Source organism: Sceloporus undulatus, chromosome 11 (genome assembly GCF_019175285.1).
Source record: "Sceloporus undulatus isolate JIND9_A2432 ecotype Alabama chromosome 11, SceUnd_v1.1, whole genome shotgun sequence".
NCBI lineage: Eukaryota > Metazoa > Chordata > Lepidosauria > Squamata > Phrynosomatidae > Sceloporus > Sceloporus undulatus.
In genome coordinates, this window is record NC_056532.1 from 3984852 (window position 1) to 4010116 (window position 25265).

A 25265-nucleotide genomic window follows, 5' to 3' on the forward strand; every position below is an offset into this window, starting at 1 on the left:
TGGTGTGGTTGGACTGGATGGCCCTTGGGGTCATCTCTATGACTCCATGACTCCATGACAAGGGAAAATTTCAGAGGTGACTGCCAACACCACTGAAACTAGGTTGGCGATTGATGCGGCGTTATTAATACGGAAGAACGCCCCGCTAGACTACTGCCCTGTTGTGACTTTTGGTGGCGATACTGACTCAACAAAATGGAAGACAGCCCAAAAGCTCTCCACGGGAACCAGGCAGGGCATTTCCAATAGCTCTCGTCAAGGTATAAAACATACCTAGAAAATATCTTGCACCGAATCTCTTAATCGGGGATCCCCCCCCCCCTGAAGATTACTAGTTATTATGGGTACAAAAAAAAAACAGCATCTTTTAGGTTATACAAGTCAGGTTTCCTATCCGTTGGAGGAAAGGGTTCGCTGGCCAGACTGGTTTCTATAGTGCCCTTTCTGCCATCTTGCCTTTAACTCATGCAACGTCTTGAAACGGGCGTTCATGTTCCTGAGCTCATTGTCCCAACCTGCCTTTGAGGAATCCCCAGAATGATTCCATTTAATTCACCTTCTTAGGACCTCGGAGGTGTTTAGGAGGTAAATTGTGTTAGCATCGGGGAAGAGGCGGATGCCACCCTTCTAAGGTGCAGGGCACCCTGGGTTTAACCCTCATGCACCCAGAGGAATGTTCTTGTTGCGCCAAGCCACATTGTGTTGCAGAAGCCGCAAGGAACTAAACCGTCGGCGTAGGCGTTCTGCAGCATTGTGACCTGGACAGTTGTAAACAGTGCCCCAAACTATGACCTCTTGCCACAGGCAGGGCTTTTTTGTTTTTAATGTGCAAATCACATCATGTTTTTCAGTGAACCATGACGCAGCAAAGCAAAGCCCCGTTCATTCAAGACACTGGACATCTCATTGGTGTTGGGAATTACAAAGGCGTACTATCCCCTAATGCATATTCTCACAGAGGTCCAGAAAGAGCCCACAGGTCCCTTTGGGCAAGAGAGAATTTAAACCAGGACTGTATAATTCTGGTGCCACATAAATGTGACTTAAGGTGTGTCTGTATCTGCCTTTAAGATGCTCATCGACTTACGGTGACCCCATGGATTTCTCATAGGGTTTTCTTAGGCCAGGAAGACTCAGACGTGGTTTCTCAATGAGGGGCTGGGAGCAAGGAAGGCAAGGCAGGTGGGAGTCCTCCGTTACTCAGCGGAGTCCTCCATTACTCAGCGTCACCCTCCACAGCGCCAGTCCCCTCCCTCCAGGCTTACGGTGCCATGGTGCATGGCATCACAGTCACAAGGGTTAGCTTACCTGTAATGATTCTTCTTCCTTGATGAGCTCTTTGTGGGGGAACAGGTCCTTGGCCTGGATGTACTCCAAACTGGGAGGGCCTTCCTCACCCTGAATGAGAAAGAAAAGGGCAGAGGCTCAGAGAGAGAGGACAACAGAGCATCCCGGCCAAAGCGACACACAACGCGCAGCCCAGACGCAAGGGAGACGGGCCAACTGCGCACACCTCTCCCGATGGCCTCCAGTTGGACAAGCGTCCCCTAAGATGTGGGTTAAACCTAGATCCCTAAGGTGTGGGGTGAGCTTTACAGCACAAGATGTTGTTCTCAAACTTCTGTTGGGAAGGGACAAAGAAAGAAAGAAAGAAAGAAAGAAAGAAAGAAAGAAAGAAAGAAAGAAAAGACCAAACAGGTCCCCTTCTGTTTTTCTTCCAAGGTTTAGGCCTCTTGTGATCTAGCCCCAAGTCCGCCCATTGCTATTATATTGTTTCCAAATCATCTTCCATGGTTCTTTCAACATTCCCAGGCCGGAGCTTCACAAACCAATCCTAACTACAGATTGTGTGGGTTTTCTGGGCTCTGTGGCCATGTCCTGGAAGAGTTTGTTCCTGACCCCACTCTCTCTTCCATGCCAGCATTCTCTGAAGATGCCAAAGCCACAGATGCTGCTGGCGAAGCGTCACGAATAAACTCTTCTAGAACATGGCCACAGAGCCCGAAACACCCACAAAAATATCTATGGGTGCCGGCCATGACTTCACAATCCTAACTAGTTTGGAGTCTCTGTAAACTCCCTGCAACTAACATCTCTCTTCACAGAACTACAGATCTGTAGCGGGAGGCAATGACTATCACATTTCCATTTGCTGCATGATTAAGATCTCACAATTCTTTTGCAAGGCTGCTGCTTTGACAGCTTTCTTTGCGCAAAAGAAACGGGGATTAAAACACAGGTCTCAACCATCATAACGCCGCTTCAAGTCCTCTGCTGAGACCTGCCACTCCATTATGGTATAGGAGTGAAATGCAAAGGTGGGATACCAGCAGAGCAGACCAAGTTCTCTGGCAGGTTCAACCAAACTGGAAAAGGTTTGTGGTCCTGCTCTGGTGGAAAACTGCGTCGCCGCGTCTGAGGACCAGAATAACCAAGTACAGAGATGCTCAGCCCCAGAAGGATGGCCACTAGGTGACAAAATGATAGCAGCAGCCATGAACACAACCACAACAGTGTGGTCCGTCTGGGCAAAGGGCCGACCAGCAATGACGAAATTACATCTCTTCAAGGTAAGCAATAAATATTTTTTGCTCTTCTCGTTCTTTCCAGGCCCCACACATTCCTTCCCCGAAGCAAAATCTTTTCCCCAATGCATCTTCACATCTGACTCTTTCAGTCTGAAAGGAGCCACAAGTCTTAACAACCAGAAAGACTAGAAAATGCTTAACATTCCTAGGAACCAGCAGATAGGCTTTTTAAAAACCTGGTGTTTGGGTGGATTTTTGGTTCCAGCCTTAGGCTTCACTCGCCTCATTTAAAAACAAATGTGGGCATAAACCTCATCTCCGTCGGTATGTCTCCGCTGCTATATCTCACCGTCTTTTTACCCAACACACGGTCCTTCTTTTCCTCCCATCTGCTGTTCTTTTGCTTTAAAAAAAGAACAGGAACAATCCGAGGAACATCAAATGTTCTTTCTTTGGAATGGCTAATTTCCAAAACCCATGGATCCAAACGGCAAGAAAAGAGATGCTGAGTATGCTTTAGGAGGAACTCAGTGATGAGAGTGGAATGGACGGGGGAAAGGCGGTTGCCTCTCTTCCGTTGGAGGTTTCTAAGCAGAGGTTGGATGGAGACGCCTTAGCAGTGGGTTCCTTGGGTGACTTCCAATGTTATGAATGCAAAGATTGTGAACCTTATTACCTGAGTCTGGGTGATGATAGAGACACACCTTGCTCTTGCAAAAATCTGGCCCTCCTTGGTTGGAATGGGCCAAGCGTGTTATGAAGTCAACCCTAGGTTCTGCTCACAAAGTCATTGGGAAGGGCCTGAAGCTTCTGCTTCGTAGGAGACGGTCGAAAGATCTCACGTAGCAGAGTTGGAAAGGAAACCTTTGCCTGTGATCCTGGAGTGGAAAGAGACAGCCTGGGTTCTGTCAAAGGCAAGGAACCTTTTTTAGAGAAGCTTCTTGGGGGCTGTATGCAAAAGAGGTACTGCCAAAACACCATAGAATTCAAAGATATAGCAGTGTTAGTCTGTAGAATCGGTATGTAGAGAGATCTTGAAGCACCTTTGAGACTAACTGAAAGGAAGAAGTTGGCAGTAGCAGCGTTTGTAGACTTCAGTCTACTACGTCCTTAGATGCTTTTGAACCAAATTCCACATTACAACTTTGCAAAATTGGGAGGTCTTACAAAAGCAAGGATATTCCCAGGGAACATAGGCGAGGAGCATGGCCACCCAGAGAAGTCCAGGAACTCGGACTGAGACTAGGAATGGCTGCATTTGGTCCTGGGCTCAATGAATGGGTGGCTGGATGGCTTATTAGCAACATGGCATACGGCAGCTTCAGATGTTCATGTACCTTCACCTCAACGGATAGGTCCCTAACACAGATTGTATCTGGTCCAGTGGGCCAAAGACTTGATTCTGCATGGGGCAAATTTGCTCACGTGTCCATTTTGTTTGTCGGATCCAAGATCGAACCACTGTAGCAGCACTCAAGAAAACCACAGGCAAGGCCCAGGGAGGGCCAGAGCCAGTGTTACTGTCTAATTTTCAGCTCGATAACGTAAAAGCTTTGGGAGGCTGACACATTACGTCCTGTTTTCATAGGGCCACACTAAGAGACGCAAGGAAGGTATCCATTCCAAGCCTGCAAGAGATTGATTCTGGGCGTCCCTTTGATCCAATTAGAGAAACGCAACCTTGCCTCCTTTTAGGCTAATAGTCTAATGGCACCGACTGAGAGCAGGATCTCTAGGATGGACTGAAATCCTTCTTTTTCCCCCTAGAACAAAATTAAAATGACATCATCCCTTATTGGAAATCCAGCGCCGAGACATCCAGGTTCACCAGGCGTTTCTAAATATACCAAGCAAGGTTTTTGCTCGCTTGCTGACCTCACAATATGGGCAATTTCTGGTTTCCCCCCCTCTCGCTTTCTCTTTTCCGCGGGGGTGGCAAGGTGCCGAAGAAGCATTTGACAGGACAAGGCAGGAAGGAGAAGGGTTTCAGACAACATTGCTTAAAACAGATTGGTATCTACTAAGCAACGGCGGCCAAGTGCCTGAGACTCGCTGTTTCCTAAAGAATCTTTTGGAGAAATGATAAATGTTGAAAGCAAATATAGATGTCTAGCCATGTGGCTCCAGCAGCGACAGGCCTGGTTAGTACTTGGAGGGGAGACACGCAAAGACTACCAAGAGAAGTCAATGGCAAACCACCTCTGACTCTTCCACGCCTGAGAAAACCCTATGAAAATCATGGGGTTGCCAGAAGTCACATACATGACTTGAAAGCACATACATCTCTAGATCCAAGAGATGGAAATAGGATGACTGTTTTTAATACACACCTGCTATTTGAAGATGGGGGAAGGAAGGCAGCCCAGGCACCTGTAAGGCATTGTCAAAGGTGTTTTGACAATGCCACATTGCCAAAATAGCAAGGTTTTGGGGGGATTTATTTATTTTCCCCCTGTAAGAAAAGTGCCCCCACAATGAAAAACATGGCAGCAGGGCTCCAAAAACCAACCAGCATCTGTGATGATATCAAACACCTTAGAGTTTACAATACAAAGCGATAGTCTGGCCGAAATAAGCATGAACCAGCTCCCATGCGCTGGAACTCACTGCTAACTAGTTGCTGGTCCTTTCCACATCTGCTGGGTGACCTTGCGCAAGTCACAAGCTCAGCCTCAAAAAAGTCGGTTGCCTTAAGGTTGCCATAAGTCAAAAGGAACCTGAAGGCGCACAACAACAAACCATGTTTGCATTCCTGACCCTGCGCATGTAAACACACAGAGGCTTGCAAAGCAAGGTACCCACGTATACAGGCCCAACACTAAAAAGCACCGCAGAAGGTACAGAGAGGACAGCAAAACAACACACACCACAATCCCCTGATGCTCTCAAAGGCCTTCAAGTCGCTCCCAGCAAGCCATGCAGCTTCACCCCAACCCACTTGCCCATCTGCCCCCGTTTCTACTTCTAGCCAAGCCGTCCCAGAAAGACATTTTCCTAGCAAGGGCCTTCTCCCTCCTCCTCCTCCTTCTCAGCAGGCCCAAGTCAATGCGTCCTCCAGAGGCCAAAGGCGACCGACGGAGCGCATTGCTGAGTAAGTGCCCTTCCAATGACAGTCTATGGCTGTCCATCCGTGATGCTGAGAAGCGGAAGGAACCGGCCTCCTCCTTCCCGCCGTCCCCCAAGAACAGCAACCACAATGGAGGCATGAACCAGACCCCAACTCTTTCCTGGCCTTAGGAAGCAACCTTAGGAGAGGACTAGGAAGGACAAAGGGGTAATCCTAATGGGAAGGCCTGCACTGTGCCTCCGCCAGCCCGGCCTTCTTCTCAGGCAGCCATGTGGCTGCAATCCAAAAGAGCACAAAGCCAACGCGCCACACAGCCCCCCGAAAGAGGGAGGTGGGGCAGGGGATCGTCCTTGGAAAGGCTACTAGCCAAGGGGATAGTCCAGTGGACCAGGGAGGCAAACTTCTGCCTGCATGTCGTGGCCCAGGGATGGTGGGTCAAAATGCAATGGATAGCCAGAACCATGGCACCCCTTTCCCCCCTCAACATAAATCTCCTAGGAACGGTGTGGCAGAAGACCCCCTCTGCCCCCCAGTCGGAGAGAGGGGAGCCTGCAAGAAAGAGGTGGAAGAGAAGAATGGGGCAGACAGGGCCACTCCCCAAGCGCCAGGCTGAAGGGAGCTCTGTGAAAAGGCCAGGCATCCCTCTGGGACCAGTCATGACAGAGGATGCTCTTTTCCAAGGTCTCTCCTCCCAACGCCACCCATATTGGATGCAGAAAGAAATGCTGGCAGAAGGAAGGAAGGAAGGAAGGAAGGAAGGAAGGAAGGCCACTTACAAAGCAGTTGAGCATGGAGCAGGAGACGCGGGCCGGCCGAGTCATGGTCGCTTCCAGGGGAGGTCGCTGGGCCAGGGGCACGTCAGTGGCATCGCTTCCCCTCCTTGGACCCCCACTTTTTGGGCAGAGAGAAAAAGAAAGACAGAAGGAGGAGAGCTGAGAGACAGAGAGGGAGGTCTAGAGCATCCCTCCTTCGCCAAAGAGAGAGAGGAGCAGGTGCGTGGCTTGGCTGCTGACAATGGAGGAGGAGGAAGAAGAACAGGAGGAGGAGGAGGAGGAGAAGGAAGGGAGGGAAGAGAGAAAAGAGAGAGACAGACTCCACCTCCCTCCGATGGAAGCAAGCCGAGCCTCTACCATGCCAGGGACTCCCTGACAGGCAGTGCAGAAAATGGAGTCACCGGCTCAGTCTGGGAGGAGGATTCAAGGCTCTGGAGCGCCCATCCTCCTTTGTGGTGCTGGCTCCAAAGAGCCCATGTGGTCGGTATCTGAGAGGCTTTGGAGGGGAAGCGCATGTGCTGGAATGCACGGGAACAATAGGAAGCAGACGGCGACAAATGCCAGCCTGGCTTTGTGCGGAAAGCCCAGCCAGGGTTCGCTCGGCGGAGCTTGGTTCCACACCGAAGGATGAGGGATGCTGAGAGCACCAAGGGGGTCCCCAGCATTAGTCGGGTCTCCTGCGCCACTTGCCGGGGCCTGCAATCGCTGCTGGCCACAAGCCAAAGAAGAGACACAGCAGATGGTCTCAGCTGCGCGGTCCCTCACCACGAAGCCCACCACCACGCATGATGCGCTCAGGCCTCAAAAGAGAAAGGAGGTGTGGCGCCCGGGTCTCTGTCTGTCGCCATGCAAAATCCAACCCTGGGGCGACAGATCCGAAATCGGTAGAGGGTTCTTGAGAAGGAGGAATCCAGAGCCCGGGCGCCAACTGCCTCAGCCACACCTTAAACGCAAGAAAAGGTGGGATGGTGAATTCATTGTGTCAGAAACTGATGGGGAAAGGAGGTCGGTAAAAGGAGGGCAGAGCGTTAGGAACGTGGGTCCACTGGGAAATACCCGGAAGGAGGGGAGTGAGGTTACCCCAAGTGCTCTCCATCTGTTCTCCCCCCAAAATCTCAGGCATCTGGATTCCCAGTCTGAGCAAAACGTATTCTGGGAATGTGGGGAGAACCGCCTCAGACTGTCCATATAGGAACCGCAACGTCATCTACTCCAGCTCCGTTCTGGCGTGGCAAATCCGCACAAGGACAGCATCCCCAGGAGGGGGGCTATCTTACTGCCGTCCCATAATAACGATAGTAACAAAAACAAAAATGCACTTGAGCTGGAAATCTATTTCTGGTATTGAAACACAGGAACTAAGAAAACAGGGAGGTTAAACAGAGAGGGAGGAAGAGGGCTGCAAGTGATTTCAAAGGCCAAGCATTGCTCTGGCAGAGAAAAAGGTGCCCTATGGGAAAGTCTGGGGCCTGCAGGGCGGGCACAGAACAGCCCTGGCATCAACCCGAGGCCCCAGGGCTGCATTTTGTGGAGCTTCCATCTCCCAAACTGTACTTTGGTTGCTTAGAGCATCTCCTGAATCGTGCATTAGCCCAGGAAAAACCTGGTGCCCAGCCTGTGTACCCAGTGAATCTCTGCCCTCCTCTGACAGAGTCACACTGGCTTCCCATTTGCATTCCTGGCACGCTCCCCTGAAGACGTGTGCAGATGCTTCCAGGACAGATCAGGAAGAACTCTCCGTCGCTTCTCGTTGGAACAAGGAGCAACTGTGGCCTGACAAGACTTGCGGGGAAAGACCCTTTCCGCCTCTGTCGCCTGGGCTTTGGGTGTTGAGGAAACACAAATGTCCTCCTGCGTGTCTCCAGACAGCAAGCTGAAGTTGGAGAGTGAAGAAAAAGCTCTAAACATCCATGGAATTGAAAGGGGGAAACAAAACCCCAAAACTCGCCATTAATGACAGTTCCTTCTTGAAGGTAGAATTCAAAGATATAGCCATATGAGTCTGCAGAATCCGTATGCAGAGTGATCTTGCAGCATCAAGTTGGCAGCATGAGCTTTCCTAAGCTTAAGTCTACTTCTTCAGATGCATTTGGTAACTTCTTGATGCCATCGATGGAAACTTCAGAGGAACGTTCCCCCTTCGGACACCGACAATAAAAACCACAACAGAGGCTTCGTTTAAGAAAGGAAAGAGATCAAATCTAATGTTCTGGTCCTTACTGAACACATAGAGGGGAATGTTTAAAGTGAATAAGAAGGGATAGTTAATATATAAGGGCCATGGGCTCTTCCGCCGATCAGGAGTTCAGTATATCTCCTCCTTCACCTTCCCCACTAATAACAGAAATCAATTACATATTTATCCCGCAAAATACAAACACACAATACACATTAAAACACAAACACAAGTCATTCAACAGCTTGCCAACCGGTCCCACAAAGGAGTAGGCCCTACCATCCACATTCATTGCATAGTTTTGTTCTGCAAGGCCACTGCGGGCATGAAGTCTAATGAATATAATAAGAAAGCAAAACCGAAACGCCCGCAGTAACATTAAATATATTTATCTCGTCATGCTTCCAAAGGCTATCGCTTTCCCACCAGTCAAGAAACCTTCAGAGAGACATTACAGCCTTTTCAAAGGGGAGATATTCAAAGAGGTGCCTGTGTCCATCTGTTCCTTGCAAAAGGAAAGGGATCCAACAGCAGCTTTGTTTTAGCATGCGCTTTTGTGGACATCGATACACTTCTCCAGGTGCACCGAGGGAATTGTCAGCACTGCCCCAGATGCGTTCAGATAATCCTTAATATACCTGTGGCTTTACTTTCAGCTCCATTAGTGCCATGGAAGGAATAGGCCGATGCCCACCGATGCTAAAATGAAGCTGCGAGTCTCAAAGGTGTGGCTAGATGCTTCCTCTTCTTATATACAACAGGAGGACTGGATGCTAGTTCCTTTAACCTGGCTTACCTTCCTCTCTTACAAATGCATCTATTTCACTCACCAGCGCAATGGCAAATTTTGGGAACATGGAAGTAGTATTTTTTTCCATCCTGGTTAAGCATTATGTTTAAGTCACCTATGTATGTCCAATTTGGGACTGAAAATGTATACATCCCATTTTCTGAACTGCCTGTTTCCCCCCTCAAACGCAAGTCAAGGCTGTTTCCTTCGGCGCTGTGTGCCAAAGGTTTTGACAGCACACATTCCTGCCCCAAACTATCCTCTCCCTCAACCCGACATTGTTCAGAGGGAAAGACACTGATGTGCGCACATTCCAATGGCCTGCCTCATAAACCTATGTGCACACTGTAGTCAGACCATGGCAGACTTTGGGGAGTCAGCGGAGGGCTTTGGGGGCCGCAAACTGTGGCCTACGGGGCACACTGGTTTGCATCGAAAACAACATCTGTAACTTTGTGAAGTCGAAGGCTTTCATGTCCGGCATCCATAGTTTTTTGTGGGTATTTTGGGCTCCATGGCCATGTTCTAAAAGAGTTTATTCTTGACGTTTGCCAGCATCTGTGGCTGGCGTCTTCTAGAACATGGCCACAGAGCCCGAAAACCCCACAAAAAACTATGTGTAACTTTCTTCTGTTGTTGTTATTATTATGTCAGTTTGCATGTTGTGTCACTTCAAGTTGGCTCCAACTTACAGTGACACCAAGGCCTGTTCCAGACTGCCAAAATAAAGCTGCTTGGGGTCTCTGGAGGTATGCTCTTTAAATGATGCATGGGTCCTAAGAGTCCGGAGGTCGCGCCAAAGCCACACTCCATTCCTAAGCACTGGAGGGCAGCTTTGGTGCAGCTCCCAGATTCTTAGGGTGCATGCATCATTTAAACAGCATACATCCAAAGAGACCCGAAGCAGCTTTATTTTGGCAGTCTGGAACAGGCCTAAGGGACTATATCCTGGGGTTTTCTTGGCAAGGTTGTTTCGGAGGAGCTTTGCCACTGTCTTCCCCTGAGGCTGAGAGTATGTGACTTGCCCAAAGTCACCCAGCGGGTTTCATGGCCAAACTGGGAATTGAATCCTGGGTCCGAGTTGTAGTCCAACACTCAAACCACTACAACAACCTGGCTCTCCTATTTATGTATATACCCCCTTTTCCCTCTAGTATGAGACTCAAGGGGGCTTGAAACAGTTAAAAGGGACACAAATACAAAAGTATTATCTATCCATACAATTAAAGCCAGTTCAAACCAATAACTATTAAAAATGACAAACAGACAAAACGCAGCGCCATTCTGCAAAGCCAAGTCCTCTTGAACAGCCGGACTTCAACAAGTCTTCAATGAGATTGTGAAATACGCTTGTGAAATAGTCATCGCATAAAAGAAGTCTTTTTGTAATCTTGCAGCAATGGCCAAAAACATGCAAACCTTTCTGAACGGTGGGTTTGCGCCGCACCTTTTGGGGGTGATGGCGGAGACACAATTGCAGACCATACATCTAAACCAGTGATGGCGAACCTATGGCACACATGCCAGAGGTGGCACTCAGAGCCCTCTCTGTGGGCACATGTGCCATCGTCCCAGCACAGAGTTTGTCAGAGTTTGTTACTAGAAAGCCAGAGGGACATGGCACTTTGCAATAAATAAGTGGGTTTTGGGTTGCAATTTCGGCACTCGGCCACAAAAAGGTTCACCATCACTGATCTAAACAGTCGCAGCTTTCAGCTTGTCCCCAAATTAAAGGAACCTATTAAAATTAAGATTGTTTTTTGTCTTTTTAAATGCAAGGGAAATTAAGCTTGCTAGATACTTGTGAGCCACTGAAACACTCTGCTGCCGGCCGCTTCAAGGAAGACCCCCACATTTTGGCTCTCAGCCTGAAAAGCAAAGCAAATGCAGCCGTGCCATAAATTTAGGGAAGGAACGAGATTGGAATAAAGACTTCGGGGCGCAGGTTTGTCAATCCCTCCTCCTTCTGCCCAGCCCTAGAATCTGACTTTTACATTTCCCTTCCTCTTGGATATTCAATGGGGAACTTTTAAATCTGGGCGCTATATAAAGGATGAATGAAGCAAGAGCAGAGAGCAAACTGGATGGGTGGCGAGCGTCAGAGATTAAGCCTGAGTTATAGTGCTTCTGAAACTATCCAATGTGGGGTTCTTTACCCCCGTTGTGCCAGGGACCAGCTCTATATTTATGCCCACTCACAACAGCTGTTTCTTTTCTTTTCTGGAAAGTCGCCACGGACCAGCGGCCCAAAGCGCATGGACTGGCGCGGGTCCAAAGGCCGCCACTTTGAGTCGCCCTGGCCTGGCTGGCCAGTCGGCCAGCTAACCGTGGGCTTCGTGGCAGAGCTCCTCTTCATTTCACTGTCTGCCATTATGTCCGCAGGAAGAAGAAGAAGGCCTGGGGGGGAATGCCAGGATGACTGCGAATATAGCGAGGGCTTTGAAAGATAAAATAAAGGGGCAAGTCGGAGTAGGTCTGCTTTCAGGCTGCTTTAGCTGCCTTATTATTTCGCCCTCTAGCCATACGCGCCCAATCCTCTTCTATTCATTACAAGAGCCACAGAATAAACAAGCTCTTCCTCCTCACCGCAGGCAAGCCAAACACGCTCCTTTGGTGCCGCCAGGGCAGAGAACAGGACTGGAAATGAGAAGCAGAGCCGAGGAAAGTCCAAAGGGTGGAGTCTGACCCGCAAGACAAAGTTCTGCTCTTTAATTCCTGAAGTTTCACAGTACTGTACAGGGTGGGATGAGCTTTTTTTTCCCCTTTAAAGGTCACTTACGAGGACTGGGAGCAGGACAAATCCAGCCTCAAGTCCAGCTGCTCTCTAAGAACTTCTACTACAGTCTAAGAACTAACAACAATGATCCCCTGCCAGGTACCAAGAGATCCTTGCCTCCAGGCTGATCATCTGAAATGCCTCCTGCAACTGGCAGCCCTTGCCTACTCCGTCCCCGAATCTGACCAGGCTCTTGCATGTCTCCTTACATCCTTGACTTTGCAACAGAAAGCAACCCATCTATGATCCCTTTTCACAGGCGCTGTGTCCCCTCCATAGGGTTCCAGTATGCTGCTACTGTGGTATAAGGTGGCAAGTGAGAGAGGCTGGGAGAATATCTCCCCATCCCATAAGATTTTGTAATATTCCCGCTCTGAACAGAACAGATCTCTTCTGATTTTGGAAGCAGGGCCAGCCTGGTTGGCGCTTCACTAGAAGGGAATGAATCGCAGGGATAACCAGGAGGGCTAGGCCAGAACCCTGCCTAGAACGCTGGAGAGACGCTGCAGACAATACAGTACTGGACCGACTCCCAACATGTTCAGAGGAAAGAAGTTGCCTCTGTTCTCGAATGGCACCACTGCAGCTCCTTCAGTTCTGCGACGCTTGCTGCTGGGTCAGTTCCTTCGTCTCCTCTGCCCTCCCCCAGACACCAGACCTGCCCAAGCCCCAGAACTAGGGACCGCCAACCAAGTTCAGAGTCCAGCGCCATAGCAGAGTGAGAAGGAAGGAGACCAAAAACAAGCAACCCACTCACCATGGTCGTTCTCCGGGCGACGGCCACCTCCGTCTTCTCTCCAGAGCTGCTCAAGATCCACCTGGGAGGGAAGGAAAAGACAGCCTGCGTGAGAAACCCGACACCGGTTCTGACAAACAGTTTCCCTGCAAGACGTGATACTAGACGGCCCTTGTCATTCCCTCCAACTCTATAGTTATCTAACCTTGCACAATTACTTTTAAATCATAGCAATTGCCACACAATGCTCCTCCAGAACTCAAAGGCCAAAAACAGCCAGGGGAAGCATTGCAAGGCAATAAGAGACTGGCTTGTTTTCCTGAGTGCAAAAGGGGCCGAAGAAAAAGCATGTTTCCTAGATCAGGGATGGGAACCTTTGTCTTCAGAGGAGGACCATGTTTCCTTGGGGGCAAGAAGCCAGCAGCGGGTACAGTCCAAAGTGGAGAAGGGGCCAAGGCTGGCTGTGACAGGGCTACCCAATGCTCTCTCATGTAAGCACACACATGTGAGTGGGGGAAACCTTCTACTGAAGCTAAAAGGAGACTTCTTCTAAGTTTAAGTGGAGGGGGGAATGAGCAGGAGGGATCACAAGCCTCCCTGCTCTCCAACATCTAGTTCCTATGGAAGACTTCTTCCAAACGTAACTGCAGTGTAGAGGGAGAGGAGGGGAGGTTGTCAGTGTACACTTAGGGATATTGATCTCCCCTTCCTCACCATTCCCAGTGCTCTTCTGCCCAGGATTTAGGATTTTTAAACACCTCCACTTGCACCTATGGAAGCAATTGCCACATGAAGGAGGGGAGGACAAAGGTCCCTCCCTGCCATGTCTCTTAGGGCCCTTCAACTCTCGCTCAGTGATGTAAAAGGCTTGGGTCCAGACAACTTAAAGGTATCACATCTCCATTTATGAGCCCGTTCCATTCATAGTATATACAGTATTATAACTATAGCGGTAACAATAGGCACAACTGCAAAATGTGACACTGAAGAGAGCCAAGAAGAGTTGGTTTCCACACCAGTGCCTTGCTGAGGTGGCAACTTTGAGGACAAGCAGAGTCACCTCCTGGTCTCCTCAACCTAGATGTGACTCAGGCGTTCCTTGGAGCCTAGGAAAGCGCATGGCTTGCGTGTCTCTCGCAGACGGACAGACGCTGGCTGCATTCCAGTGTGAATCAGAACCAAGCTCTCTTCTTCCAAGCCTCCGCTTCCAAATCCCAAACTGACCTCAGCCCTCCTCTCCTTCTCAGGTGGACTCTGGGGAGTACTTGAGCTGAGCACCCATTTCACAGGCAATGAATGCTCCTTCCTCATCCAGACGTCGATGAGGAAGGAGCATCTATAGGGTGGGTTGTGTTAGTACTTATTTCATAAGTACTAACACAACCCACGCTTGGTCCAAAGGCTAATTCCCTGCCCCATGGCTCTCTCGGGGTGCAAAGACTTTCCAAGAAACAACAACAAAAAAGGGAAGCGGCTGGGAATTCACTTCTGGGTTTGAAAAACAGGGGCTTTTGAAAGCGTTACACAGCCACAAGCCATTTAAAAGGTCAACGGTTGCTCCTGAAGGCTTCAAGGGAAAACTTTTCTTCCCCTTCCCCCATACATACACCTCCTTTTAGGCCACAAAAGGGGAAACCAAGGTGTCTGCAATGGAAGACCATAGACTAGATCTGGGGTGGGCAAATATCCCAGTTGTGCAGACAGTGAGAGCGTCAATCTATGGTGACCCCATGAATGCCATAGAGTTCCTTAGGCCAAAACCCCTCAGAGGTGGTTTTGCCAGTTCCTTCTTCTGAAACAGAGCCGACAGCACCTTTTATCACCCTTATTATGCTGTAACCGCCTTTCAGACTCAGTGCTTTGAATGTGGCTTTTAGTTGCTTCGGTCGCGTTAACTACATTTGGTTTTAACTTGTATTGTGAGTCTCACCCTGGGAGAAGGTTGGGATACAAATCAAATCCATCCATCCATACCTTGGGAATCAGTCCTCCTCGGTTTGCAGGCGCCGGAGTGTAGTGGAAACTGGCATCTTCCTGAGAGGAGAAGAACAGAAAAAGAGAAGTCAACAGAAGTCAACAGGCAAAGGAAGAAGACGGAGAATAAGCTCCTTTCGATGCCAGTCCCTGCTCAGCAAATGATGGTATTATGATATCATGGCAGTGCCACCCACACTTGAGATAGCTGGATATTTATTATCTGCATTGGCACCGGGAGGATGGCGAAGGAGAGCTGGAGAAACCCAGGCTTTCATTTTCGAGCTGCAGCAGCAGATGTCTGCCATAAACAATGCAATACAGCTTGAGAATGACTGGGACCCTGCTCTAGCCCACTGTCCTGTATAACTGTGTGCGCATGCCTACAAAAGGCAAGGATAAGAGCAGCCGCCTCCAGAATCCCTCACTAAGTATGTGCAGTGAATAGCAAAACGGAGGGAAAAGACAGGTAAGCCCACCTCACTAGACTCCCCCAAGCATGTCCAAAGAGCCTGGATATATCTGTTTAGCCACCAAGATGAAAACTGTAGTAAGACTGGATGCTGGCAAAACAACACAAAAAGTCATGGCATCGTGGTTTGAGCATTGGACTACAACTCTGGAGACCAGGGTTCGAATCCCCGCTCAGCCATGAAAAGCTACCGGGTGACTTGAGGCAAGATGCGCTCTCTCAGCCTCAGAGGAAGGCAAAGGGAAACCCTCTCTGAACACATCATAGGATCGCCTTACAGTCACCATGCATCAGAAAAGATGTGAAGCCCCACAACCACAAAAGGTACCTATCTTCTTCCACTATCTTCTCAGGCAGTCTATGCCACTGTCAAGCAGCTCTTAATGTCAGGAGGGTCTTTCTAATGTTTAGGTCGAATTGCTTACAATGTGGATCCAATGGGTTTGTGCGCTACAGCAGAAGAAAAGAAGCTTGCTCCGTCTTCTACACAACATCCCTTCAGGTAAATATCCTTGCTTGTCATCCTCTCACAACTGAATTGTGCGCCTTCTCACCAAACACACTTGGGGCAGGAAGAGCATTTAAAACAGGTAGGAAAACTCTGCCGCGAGAGAATTGTGTGCATAAAGCATATACAAAACATAAGTGAGTTTCACGTTTAGACTCGGGTCCCCTCTGCAAAATATCTCATGACGTATACGCAAATATCCCAAAGCCCAAAAGACTCCAAAACCCAAAACACTTCTGGCCCCAAGCATTTTGGGTAAGGGAGACTTGGCCTGTAGCTACAAAGACTGCAGGAACCAACCCATGTCCTTTGCCTGGAACAGAAAAGGGAATGCCTCTTCCAAAACGAAAGACACGCACCTCCTTAAAGCAAGCCACGATCTCTTCTCTGCAACCCAAATGCAACCGGTTCCTCAACCATGGCAAGCCCAGTTCCACCTACCTGAGAGCAAACCCCGGTCAACTTAGCCGAGTTTACTTTTCGGCAAACATGTACAGGATTGCCCTGTTAGTCGGCTTGTGTGCTTTCCCCAGCTGACAGCCCCAATACAAATAGAGAAGAGAGAGAGAGAGAGAGCGGCATGTGATCTATGGGTTAAAAACAAAAAGCGGAGTTGAGCAATTCCTTTCGGAAGCCGCTAAAATGTCACCAATGTGGGGCAGGCTTTGTCCGGAGAGTCCAGAGAGACGGAGGCATCGCCGAGGAGTGGCCTTGTTTCTGTATTCAATGGAGGCAAAGGGGAAGAGGGTTTCTGCAATCCAATTGCAGGGTCAGGAGACCTGTGTTGGACGCCGGTGTCCTTTCCCACCAACTGCAGCCCTTTTTATGCCAGCCTAACCCCCATTTAAGTCTCTTTTCTGCCTGCCCCAGATGACAAAAGCAAATGCCTTGCCACTATGCCACAAAACCTCAAGACAGAGAGATCTGTCTGTATATGGCCGGAGAGGTCAAAACCTTTTACAATTCGCCATTTAGGAACCGCCGTGAAGGACCACCTCCTTGAAAGAGGAGCATTTCTTAAACACTCAGGACGTATCGGGAACAAAACCTACAACGGAGGCTTCTTTCTGCAGACCCCAACTGCGACATCCAGGAGACTCCTGTCGATACCAGAAAGACTATTAATATTTGGGAACCACCGCCCGTCCTTTTCGGCGTTGCTTTCCGCAAGTATCTCGCAAACCTGCCCTTACCTTTGCTATAGTTAACCAAAAAAAGTGTCAGGGGGAGAGAGAGCGCTCAAGAGACGGCCAAAATTAGAAGCTGCTGAACTGAAACCTAATAAGATCTCCGATCCCGTTTCTCACGGTCTGAATAGGAGTCTGGGTGGCCCCCGGTGCTGCTGGAAAAGCTCCGCTCCTCATTTGGGTTTTGTGGCCATTATTATTACATGGTCACGCCTTGATGCTTGAGCAAATATGGAGGCCGAGCCCTCGCGCGGGGCATGTTTTCGCTGGGTGGCTTTGCTTTTCTTTCGTACAGCCCCATTGTCCCGAGATCTCAGTTTAACCTTTCCCTATAGATACCCTCAATATTGCCGCTGCCCAGTTTGACACGGGGGGCCCTATGGGCAGCAGTGGTCTTGCCAAGCAAACCCACCCCCAGATAAAGACGCTTAGCAAAGGAGGAGGCAGCAGGGAAAGAGAAAGAGCGAACTAGCAGTGGATAGGCTCTATCAAAGAAGCCACAAGGCCTGCCCTGAGTTTGCAATGGTGAATTTTCCTCCAGTGCCATTTGAACTAAGGATGACCAAGACAAAATGCAGGCTTATGGCTAACACTGTCCTATGCTTCTTTCTTTCTTTCTTTCTTTCTCCTGTATGGTCTTGAACACCTTTGCCTGATAAAGAAGCAAGCGGAGCTCTGGAAGCTTTCATGGGATCCCCTTTCGTGGGATTTTTTACTGGACGTCTGGAAGAACGGACTTTCTGGGAGATGTAGAGAAAGAATGGACTGGGAAATCTGGAGAGGCTGAAGGCTGCAAGAACAGTCCAATGCTTTGGCCTTTCTTCCTATGAAAGTGATCCCAATCCCCAGATCACTGGGTCTGCCCCATTTCCAGGTCTCTTCCAGCTTCCATGATCCCCTTTTTGTCATCTAGGAGGCTCCTGGATCTTTAAAATCTGGGAGAGTAGGCAGCACTGGTTCATCCTTATCTCTCCTTCTCCTCTTCTATGGCTCTTCCTTACTTCTGCTATATGGAGCAAGAAGGATTCACCGTGTGCCATGCAAGGGAAGCTGGGGGAGGATAAATAGGACAGAGAGGAAAAGCCAGTTGTAGATTAAAGGGTATAGAAAGTATCTCTGGATCTCAATAGCCTTAATGTGTGTATCTGATGGACCCAAATCTGGCTAGCTGGCTCACAAAAAGACCACAACGCCTTCGGCTGGGTAGCTTCTCCTGCGCAACAGCACCTCTTATCTTCGCCAATGAAGACGGAACGACATTCCCACATAGGTGGCTACGGGTGACAAAACTAGCCGGGCTAGTCACTTGCGCTGTGTTACTTGCTGAGAGGCAATTCGACGGAGATTATACAACCGCACGCAGAAAGACTAGCTACGTGCTGCTCAAAAAGAAAGAGTCCCGTCAAAGAGTTGGCTCTGGGGATTCGAAGGAAAGCTAGGACGGTGTTATATTCTTTCCCTATAATGTTTCATCAGTTGCGCTGCTTGTGTTCTCGTCACTGATAGGTTTAACATGTTGCAGCCCAGCCCCATACATATGGATAGGGGATAGCTGTTCCCTCTCTTCCATAATGCAACAGGGCCACCCACTGAAGCTGAATGGTAGATTTTGGATAGAGATAAAGGCACAACTTTCTTCATGCGCAGCAGTCAAGCTGTGGGACTCAGCGTCACAAGGCAACTGTTACATGTAACTGCTTGACTGGCCGAACCCAAAGGGTTCTCAGCAATGGCTCCTTTTCATCCTGGAGGGAAGTGACCAGTGGGGTGTCCAGTGGGACTCTGTCCTGGGCCCAGTGTTATTCAACATCTTCATCAATGACTTGGATGAAAGAATTGGGGGCATACTTGTCAAATTTGCAGATGATACCAAATGAGGAAGAATAGCTAATACCCCAAAGAACAGGATCAAAATTCAAAATGACCTGAATAGACTTGAAAGCTGGGCCAAAGCTAACAAAATGAACTTCAAGAGGGAGAAATGTAAGGTACTGCACTTAGGGCGGAAAAATAAAATGCACAGATATAAGATCATGGGGGACACCTGGCTGAATGAAAGTACATGTGAAAGGGATCTGGGAGTCCAAGTAGACATAAGTTGAACATGAGTCAACAGTGCGATGCGGCAGCTAAAAAGGCCAATGCAATTTTAGGCTGCATCAATAAAAGTATAGTGTCTAGATCAAGAGAAGTAATAGTGCCACTGTATTCTGCTTTGGTCAGGCCCCACCTGGAATATTGTGTCCAGTTCTGGGCTCCACAATTCAAAAAGGATGTTGAAAAACTGGAGCCATGAGTCCAAAGGAGGGCGACAAAAATGGTGAAGGGTCTGGAAACCATGAAGCCCTATGAGGAAGGACTTAGGGATCTGGGGATGTTTAGCCTGAAGAAGAGAAGGTTAAGAGGTGATATGAGAGCCCTGTTTAAATACTTGAAGGGATGGCATATTGAGGAGGGAGCAAGCTTGTTTTCTGCTGCTCCAGAGAACAGGACCCAGAACAATGGATGCAAGCTACAGGATTCCAGCTCAACATTAGGAGGAACCTCCCGAGAGTAAGGGCTGTCTGACAGAGGAACATGCTCCTTCCTTGGAGTATGATGGAGTCTCCCTCTTTGGAAGTCTTTGAGCAGAGGCTGGATGGCCATCTGTCAATGGGGATGCCTTGATTGGGAATTCCTGCATGGCAGAATGGGGTTGGACTGGATGTCTCTTGCGGTCTCTTCCAACTCTACGATTCTATGATTCTATGAGTGCTATGGCTGCCATGTTGGGTGGCTTTAAAAGAAGGTTGGATAACTCCATGGAGAATGCTCAGTGGCCGCCTCAAGCATTGAAATTCCCCTTCCAAGGAGGCCAAAATAGCCCCTTCCTTACCATCCTTCCCTCGGCAAGTGAAGACTTTTTCCTTCAGGCGGGCTTTTGAAAACCAAAGTGGTTCCTTCCTTTTTCTCTATCTCAACCTGAAGAAGTGCATTCCCTTTTTCTCTATCCTGAAGGCTTGCAAGATAAGAGCTTTAAAGCACATGCTGCATTGCTTACTTAGATTGTTTTTAACTACGTGTTAATATTCTAACTGTACATTTAAAATTCTTTTTAGTGCTATTAAAAGTTTAGTGCTGATTTTTCGTATCTCTTTAACTGTGTTCTGTTCAACTGGCAAACCACAGACCCTTGTCCTGATCCAGTATGGCTCTCCTCAGGACTACTCTAAGTCCCAGTTTGCCCAGTGGGTCTTCCTCCTGGTAACCAGCCTCTGTTGCAAACCGTGTTGGACCATTCACCTAAGCCAGAAAAAGCGAAGTACATTCTTTAAGCCAAGCAGAACAGAATCCAGAAGATAAGCGGTAACCAAGAGGTGGCACGGACTTCAAACTTTGCAACCTTTAAAAGAACGCCAGGAACGCCGTCCGCCTTAAATCTGGGCCCATCGGCAAATAGTGCAACCTTGCCCCGTATCTGGAGAAGGCAAGGGCCAACGGCGGCAATAAATAGCAAGGCCGGGATAAGGAAGAGTCAGGTGGCAGCCGAGGGTCAGGTAAGGTGGGATTAGGATCAGGGAGGGAAAGGGTTTGTGGAGCAACTGGGACAAAGCTTTCGAGGCTGGAATGAATCCCAGAGGGACAGCCGCAGGGAATATCCTTGGTGAGAAACCCCTCCTTTTGTTGCAGTCCAGAGACATCAGGTTTGGGGGGAAAGATTCCGGAGGGGACCAAGCGCAGGGTCGGATCCCACCCTACAAGCATCACGGAGTCGGTCCCCAAACACGCACAATCCCGGCCGCTACAACGGAAATGAAAGCAATTTGTACAACAGAGAGGGATTTCTCCCCATGTAACCCCTGAGTAACCGACCCATCCAAACCATCTCTGGGACAGTGGCCACCCGATAGCGGTTTTCAAAACAAGGGACCCGCTTTGCACCTTTGGAAGGATTCAGCCTTGGCCTCCTCCATTTGTTCTTCCAGCTCAATGTTGAAGTGTGTTTAAGAGCATAGGGAAAGCTGAACAACCAACCTCATGGGGAGTACAGTGCGTTTCGCCCACGCGCCAAGAGTTGCGATTGAGGAAGCGAGGGCCGTGGCAATGCTTTCAGGTCCTCTTATAAACCCATGTTCAACCCACACATGGAGGGCCCTCATGGAGCCAAGACTCGCTTGAAGCAGGTCCCCAAGGGAGGAGAGCGTTGTTCAGGAGAAGTGCAGAAGCCCTGCATAGAAAAAGGTCCCAGTTCCATCCTCTCCGCTTAAAACATCCAGGAAGGAGCTGCTGCAAAAAGACTCACTCTGTCTATCCGAAATCCTGGTCAGGTTTTGCTGCTCTAGGTAAAGAATATCAGGCCAGATACATACATATAGGCGCATCTCAGTGAACAAAATAGAAGTTGTCCCTGGGCATTAGTCCTATAACAGAACATTCGGTCCGAGAGGCAAGAGGAGGGATAGGTTGCTATGACACAAACCAGAAAGGGAAGTTCAACATGCCCCTGCAAAGATGTTATCCAAAACTAACAATGCGCACAACGAAGCAACCGGATCAGGTAAGCCTTGCCTTAGCGAACACAAACATTTTGAGCCTTCCAGGGCTCACTTGTTTTGCTCTGCTTTGCTGTCCGCGCATGTTCAAGAAAGGGCTTCTGGAGGTAACCTACCTTTGGAGGTAAGCGCACACAGGCGCAGGGTTAACCCAGAGAAGAACCCCGTTCTTGCTCATGCTTTGTTGCATTGCTTACTGCAGAGGTGCTGCTCCTCTAGCCCTCCTTCAATATCCTCCCGACGCCAACGCTGCTAAGCCAAACTCTCCGGATGGATCGAGGCGGCTTATGATACGGATAAATACATAGTAAAGACTAAGACGAAGTACAGAATAAAACCCCAACACAATGACTTAAAATCCCCAATAAACAATCCAATGATATCCAATGATAAAAACGACAGCAGAACAAATGGGAAGCCGGGGTATTCTAGATGGGGTCCGTATTAAAAGGGCGCTGGGCATATGTAGAAAGACTTTGTAGTAAGGAGCTTCTTCTTCCTCAGAGGCTTTGCTAACTGAGGTATGTCTACAAACCAACTTGGTTTAAGAGGCAGCGTTGTGTTGCCCTGCAACGTTTCCAATATCAGCTCGACTTTACACCGTATGAAGAAAAAGTCACTGAATCCGGAGACCTCAAACTGTATTCTTACACACGCTTCCAGAACCTAATTCTTCCAAAAGCAGATACCATCACCGCCTGGGGGAAGGCGACACATCGCACGCATTTGGAAATGATACCTGTGGGATCACGCACGCACCACCCACAACTCTCTCATGCGCTTTAGGCGCTTTCACCTCCTTGCCCTGCTGACGGCACACAACTCTCCAGGGCACGAACCCGTTGAAAAATATGAACGTATGCGGTATATTATCAACTTCCATGGCCTATAACCCATGCTTGATTTATTGCACCCCAGGACTTTTTGGAGAAGAGTTGGTTAAGAGGTGGCATGAGACACTAATATTTGAAGGAGAACGGAGCAAGCTTGTTTTCTGCTGCTCCAGAGAATAGGACACAATGGAGCAATGGATGCAAAAGAGAAGAGATTCCACCTAAACATTTGGAAGAAGAGCTGCTGAACAGTAGAAGACACTCCCTTGGCGTCTGATGGCGTCTCCTTCTCTGGAGAGGTTTAAATAGAGGCTGGGTGGCTGTCTGTTGTGGCGCTGTGATTGAGAGTTCCTGCATGGCAGAAGGGGGGTGGATGGTCTCTTCCAACCCTATGATTCTATATCTTTCCCTCCAACCATCTCAAATGTCCCCATGTGTAAAGAGCACCTTTCAGCCTCGGCTTCCATCTCCTCTTCCTCTTGGAGACCTGGCACAGGTTCGCATTTTCGCCCTTTTACACTCCACCGAAACATGAGAGTTAGAAGAGACCCCCAAGGGCCACCCAGCCCAACCCCATTCTGCCATGCAGGAACTCACAATCCAAGCACCCCCCACCAAATTAGAGCCCTTTGATTCTACTTTATTTGGCATGTATGCATCCCATGAAATCCTGGGAAATGTAGTTTAGGGAGGGATGCTTAGACCCCTCTAATAGAGAGCTCTTGGACCCTTCAATCACAAGACGCAGGATCCCCTCGCATGTCTCCATGGCAGTCAATGCAGAATCACCTGCCCTCCTTATCCATGGACTTTTTGTTCAAGCATCCACAGCTTGAAAATGTTTTTGTCATGTTGTATATTTCTGTATATCTAATGGGACTCCAGCACCAATGGATTTTGTTATCTACGGGGGGATCCTGGAACCAAACCCCAGCAGATATCAAGGACCCACTGTATTTGCGTAGTGGGAAACTTCATTGGGGCCGCTCTTGTTTAACAAAACAAAGCACTGGGTGCAAAGCACAGACGCTTGGCCTCGATCTTCTGCCATATCTCTGCTTTGTGAGGCTGAGAAAAAGGGGCAGGTGCCCTTGGGCGACAAGGCACACTCTCTCAGCCTCAGAGGAGGGCCATGACAAAACCCTCTTCTGAAGGAACTTGCCAAGGAAACCCCACTATAAGTTCGCCTCAAGTCCGAAACAACTTGAAGTCAAAGAGCAGCAAAGAAAAAGGCCGCTTTCCTGAGGTGCTTCCCTTTCTAGTAACAACAGGAAGGAAAAGAATAGGAAAGGAATAGGAACAGTGCAACTTGTCATGCAGAAAGTTACTTTATGGGAGCGCTATTAGCAACAAATCATGGATGAATTAGGGTTTTTCGGGCCATGTGGCTTCCTTACTTTTCGCCCGCATCTGTGGCTTTGGCATGGAAGGTGTATATACCCCTCTCTCTCCCATGCCAGCCTTCTCTGAAGATGCCAAAGCCACAGATGCTGCTGGCGAAGCGTCACAAATAAACTCTTTCTAGAACATGGCCACAGAAAACCCACAAAAAACTATGGATGCCGGCCATGAAAGCCTTTGGCATCACAAGGATGAACCGCTTCCCAAGAAGTGGCTTTGGGTGCGCTCTCTTTCTCTGTATCTCTCCTCACAACAACCCTTTGAGGGAGGCGAGGAAGAGGCTGGCTGGACCCAAAGTCAACCCCTGAGTGGCAGCCCAAGAAGGACTGGGAAGAGTAGGGTCAACAAAGAAAGGAAGGATGGGGACATCATGAGAAAGGAGGATCCCTTGGGAAAGGGAGGAAAGGTGGAAGGAAGCAGAAAGAGAGGAAGGCAAGGGTCTTGGATCATAGAAGCATAGAATCATAGAGTTGGAAGAGACCCCAAGGGCCCTGATCCAGTCCAGCCCCATTCTGCCATGCAGGAAATCCCAATCAAAGCATCCCCAGCAGATGACCATCCAGCCTCTGTTTAAAGACCTCCAAGGAAGGAGACCCCACTACACTCCAAAGAAGGAGTGTCTTCCACTGTCGAACAGCCCTTACTCTCAGGAAGTTCCTCCTAATGTTCAGGTGGAATCTCTTTTCCTGCAGCTTGCATCCATTGTTCTGGGTCCCATTCTCTGGAGCAGCAGAAAACAAGCTTGCTCCCTCTTCAATATGACATCCCTTCAAATATTTAAACAGGGCTCTCATATCACCTCTTAACCTTCTCTTCTCCAAGTTAAACATCCCCAGCTCCTTAAGTTGTTCCTCATAGGGCTCCATGGCTTTCAGACCTTTCACCATTTTAGTTACTCTCCTTTGGACACATGGCTCCAGTTTCTCCACATCCTTTTTTAATTGTTTTGCCCAGAACTGGACACAATCTTATTCCAGGTGGGGCCTGACCAAAGCAGAATAGAGTGGCACTATGACTTCCCTTGATCTAGACACTAGACTTCTATTGATGCAGCCTAAAATGGCATTGGCCTTGTTAGCTGCCGCATCACACTTTTGACTCATGTTCAACTTGGGGTCTCCTTGGACTCCCAGATCCTTTTCACATGGGAGATACTTCGTTCACAGGTTTTATATATATATACACACTTGTCCCTCTATATTCACCAGGGTTAGGGGCACAAGACCCCCGTGAATATGGGAAAACTGCAAATAACAAAAACACCCTGTTTTTACCTGAGAGGACGCCTCTCTAGGAATCTCTAGGTCCTCCAAGGCAACTCTGTGGTCAACGTCCGACAGACACTGGCCATAGGACTGAGCTGGAGGAGCTACAAAGGCCTAGTAGAGTATCCTCTCTAGGAATCTCTAGGTCCTCTAAGGCAACTCTGTGGTCAACGTCTGACAGACACTGGCCATAGAACTGTGCTGGAGGAGCTACAAAGGCCTAGTAGAGTATCCTCTCTAGGAATCT

The 25265-nt window shown here is 48.9% G+C and overlaps 1 protein-coding gene across 2 annotated transcripts in view; it reads right to left on the bottom strand.

Annotated features, from left to right (window-relative positions):
- Window positions 1-25265, bottom strand: part of MTMR4 (myotubularin related protein 4) — a 38849-nt gene that overhangs the window by 12346 nt on the left and 1238 nt on the right. Inside the window, exons 1-4 of one of the 2 annotated variants that reach the window (XM_042442480.1) lie at window positions 16242-16263; window positions 14821-14880; window positions 12868-12928; window positions 1309-1398 (exon numbers count right to left, since the gene is read on the bottom strand). In XM_042442480.1, coding sequence (XP_042298414.1) covers window positions 1309-1398; window positions 12868-12870 — 93 coding nt within the window. In that variant the 5' untranslated portion in view covers window positions 12871-12928; window positions 14821-14880; window positions 16242-16263. Of the gene's footprint in view, window positions 1-1308; window positions 1399-12867; window positions 12929-14820; window positions 14881-16241; window positions 16264-25265 lie in introns of those variants that run through there. The other variant, XM_042442479.1, reaches the window with a different exon arrangement.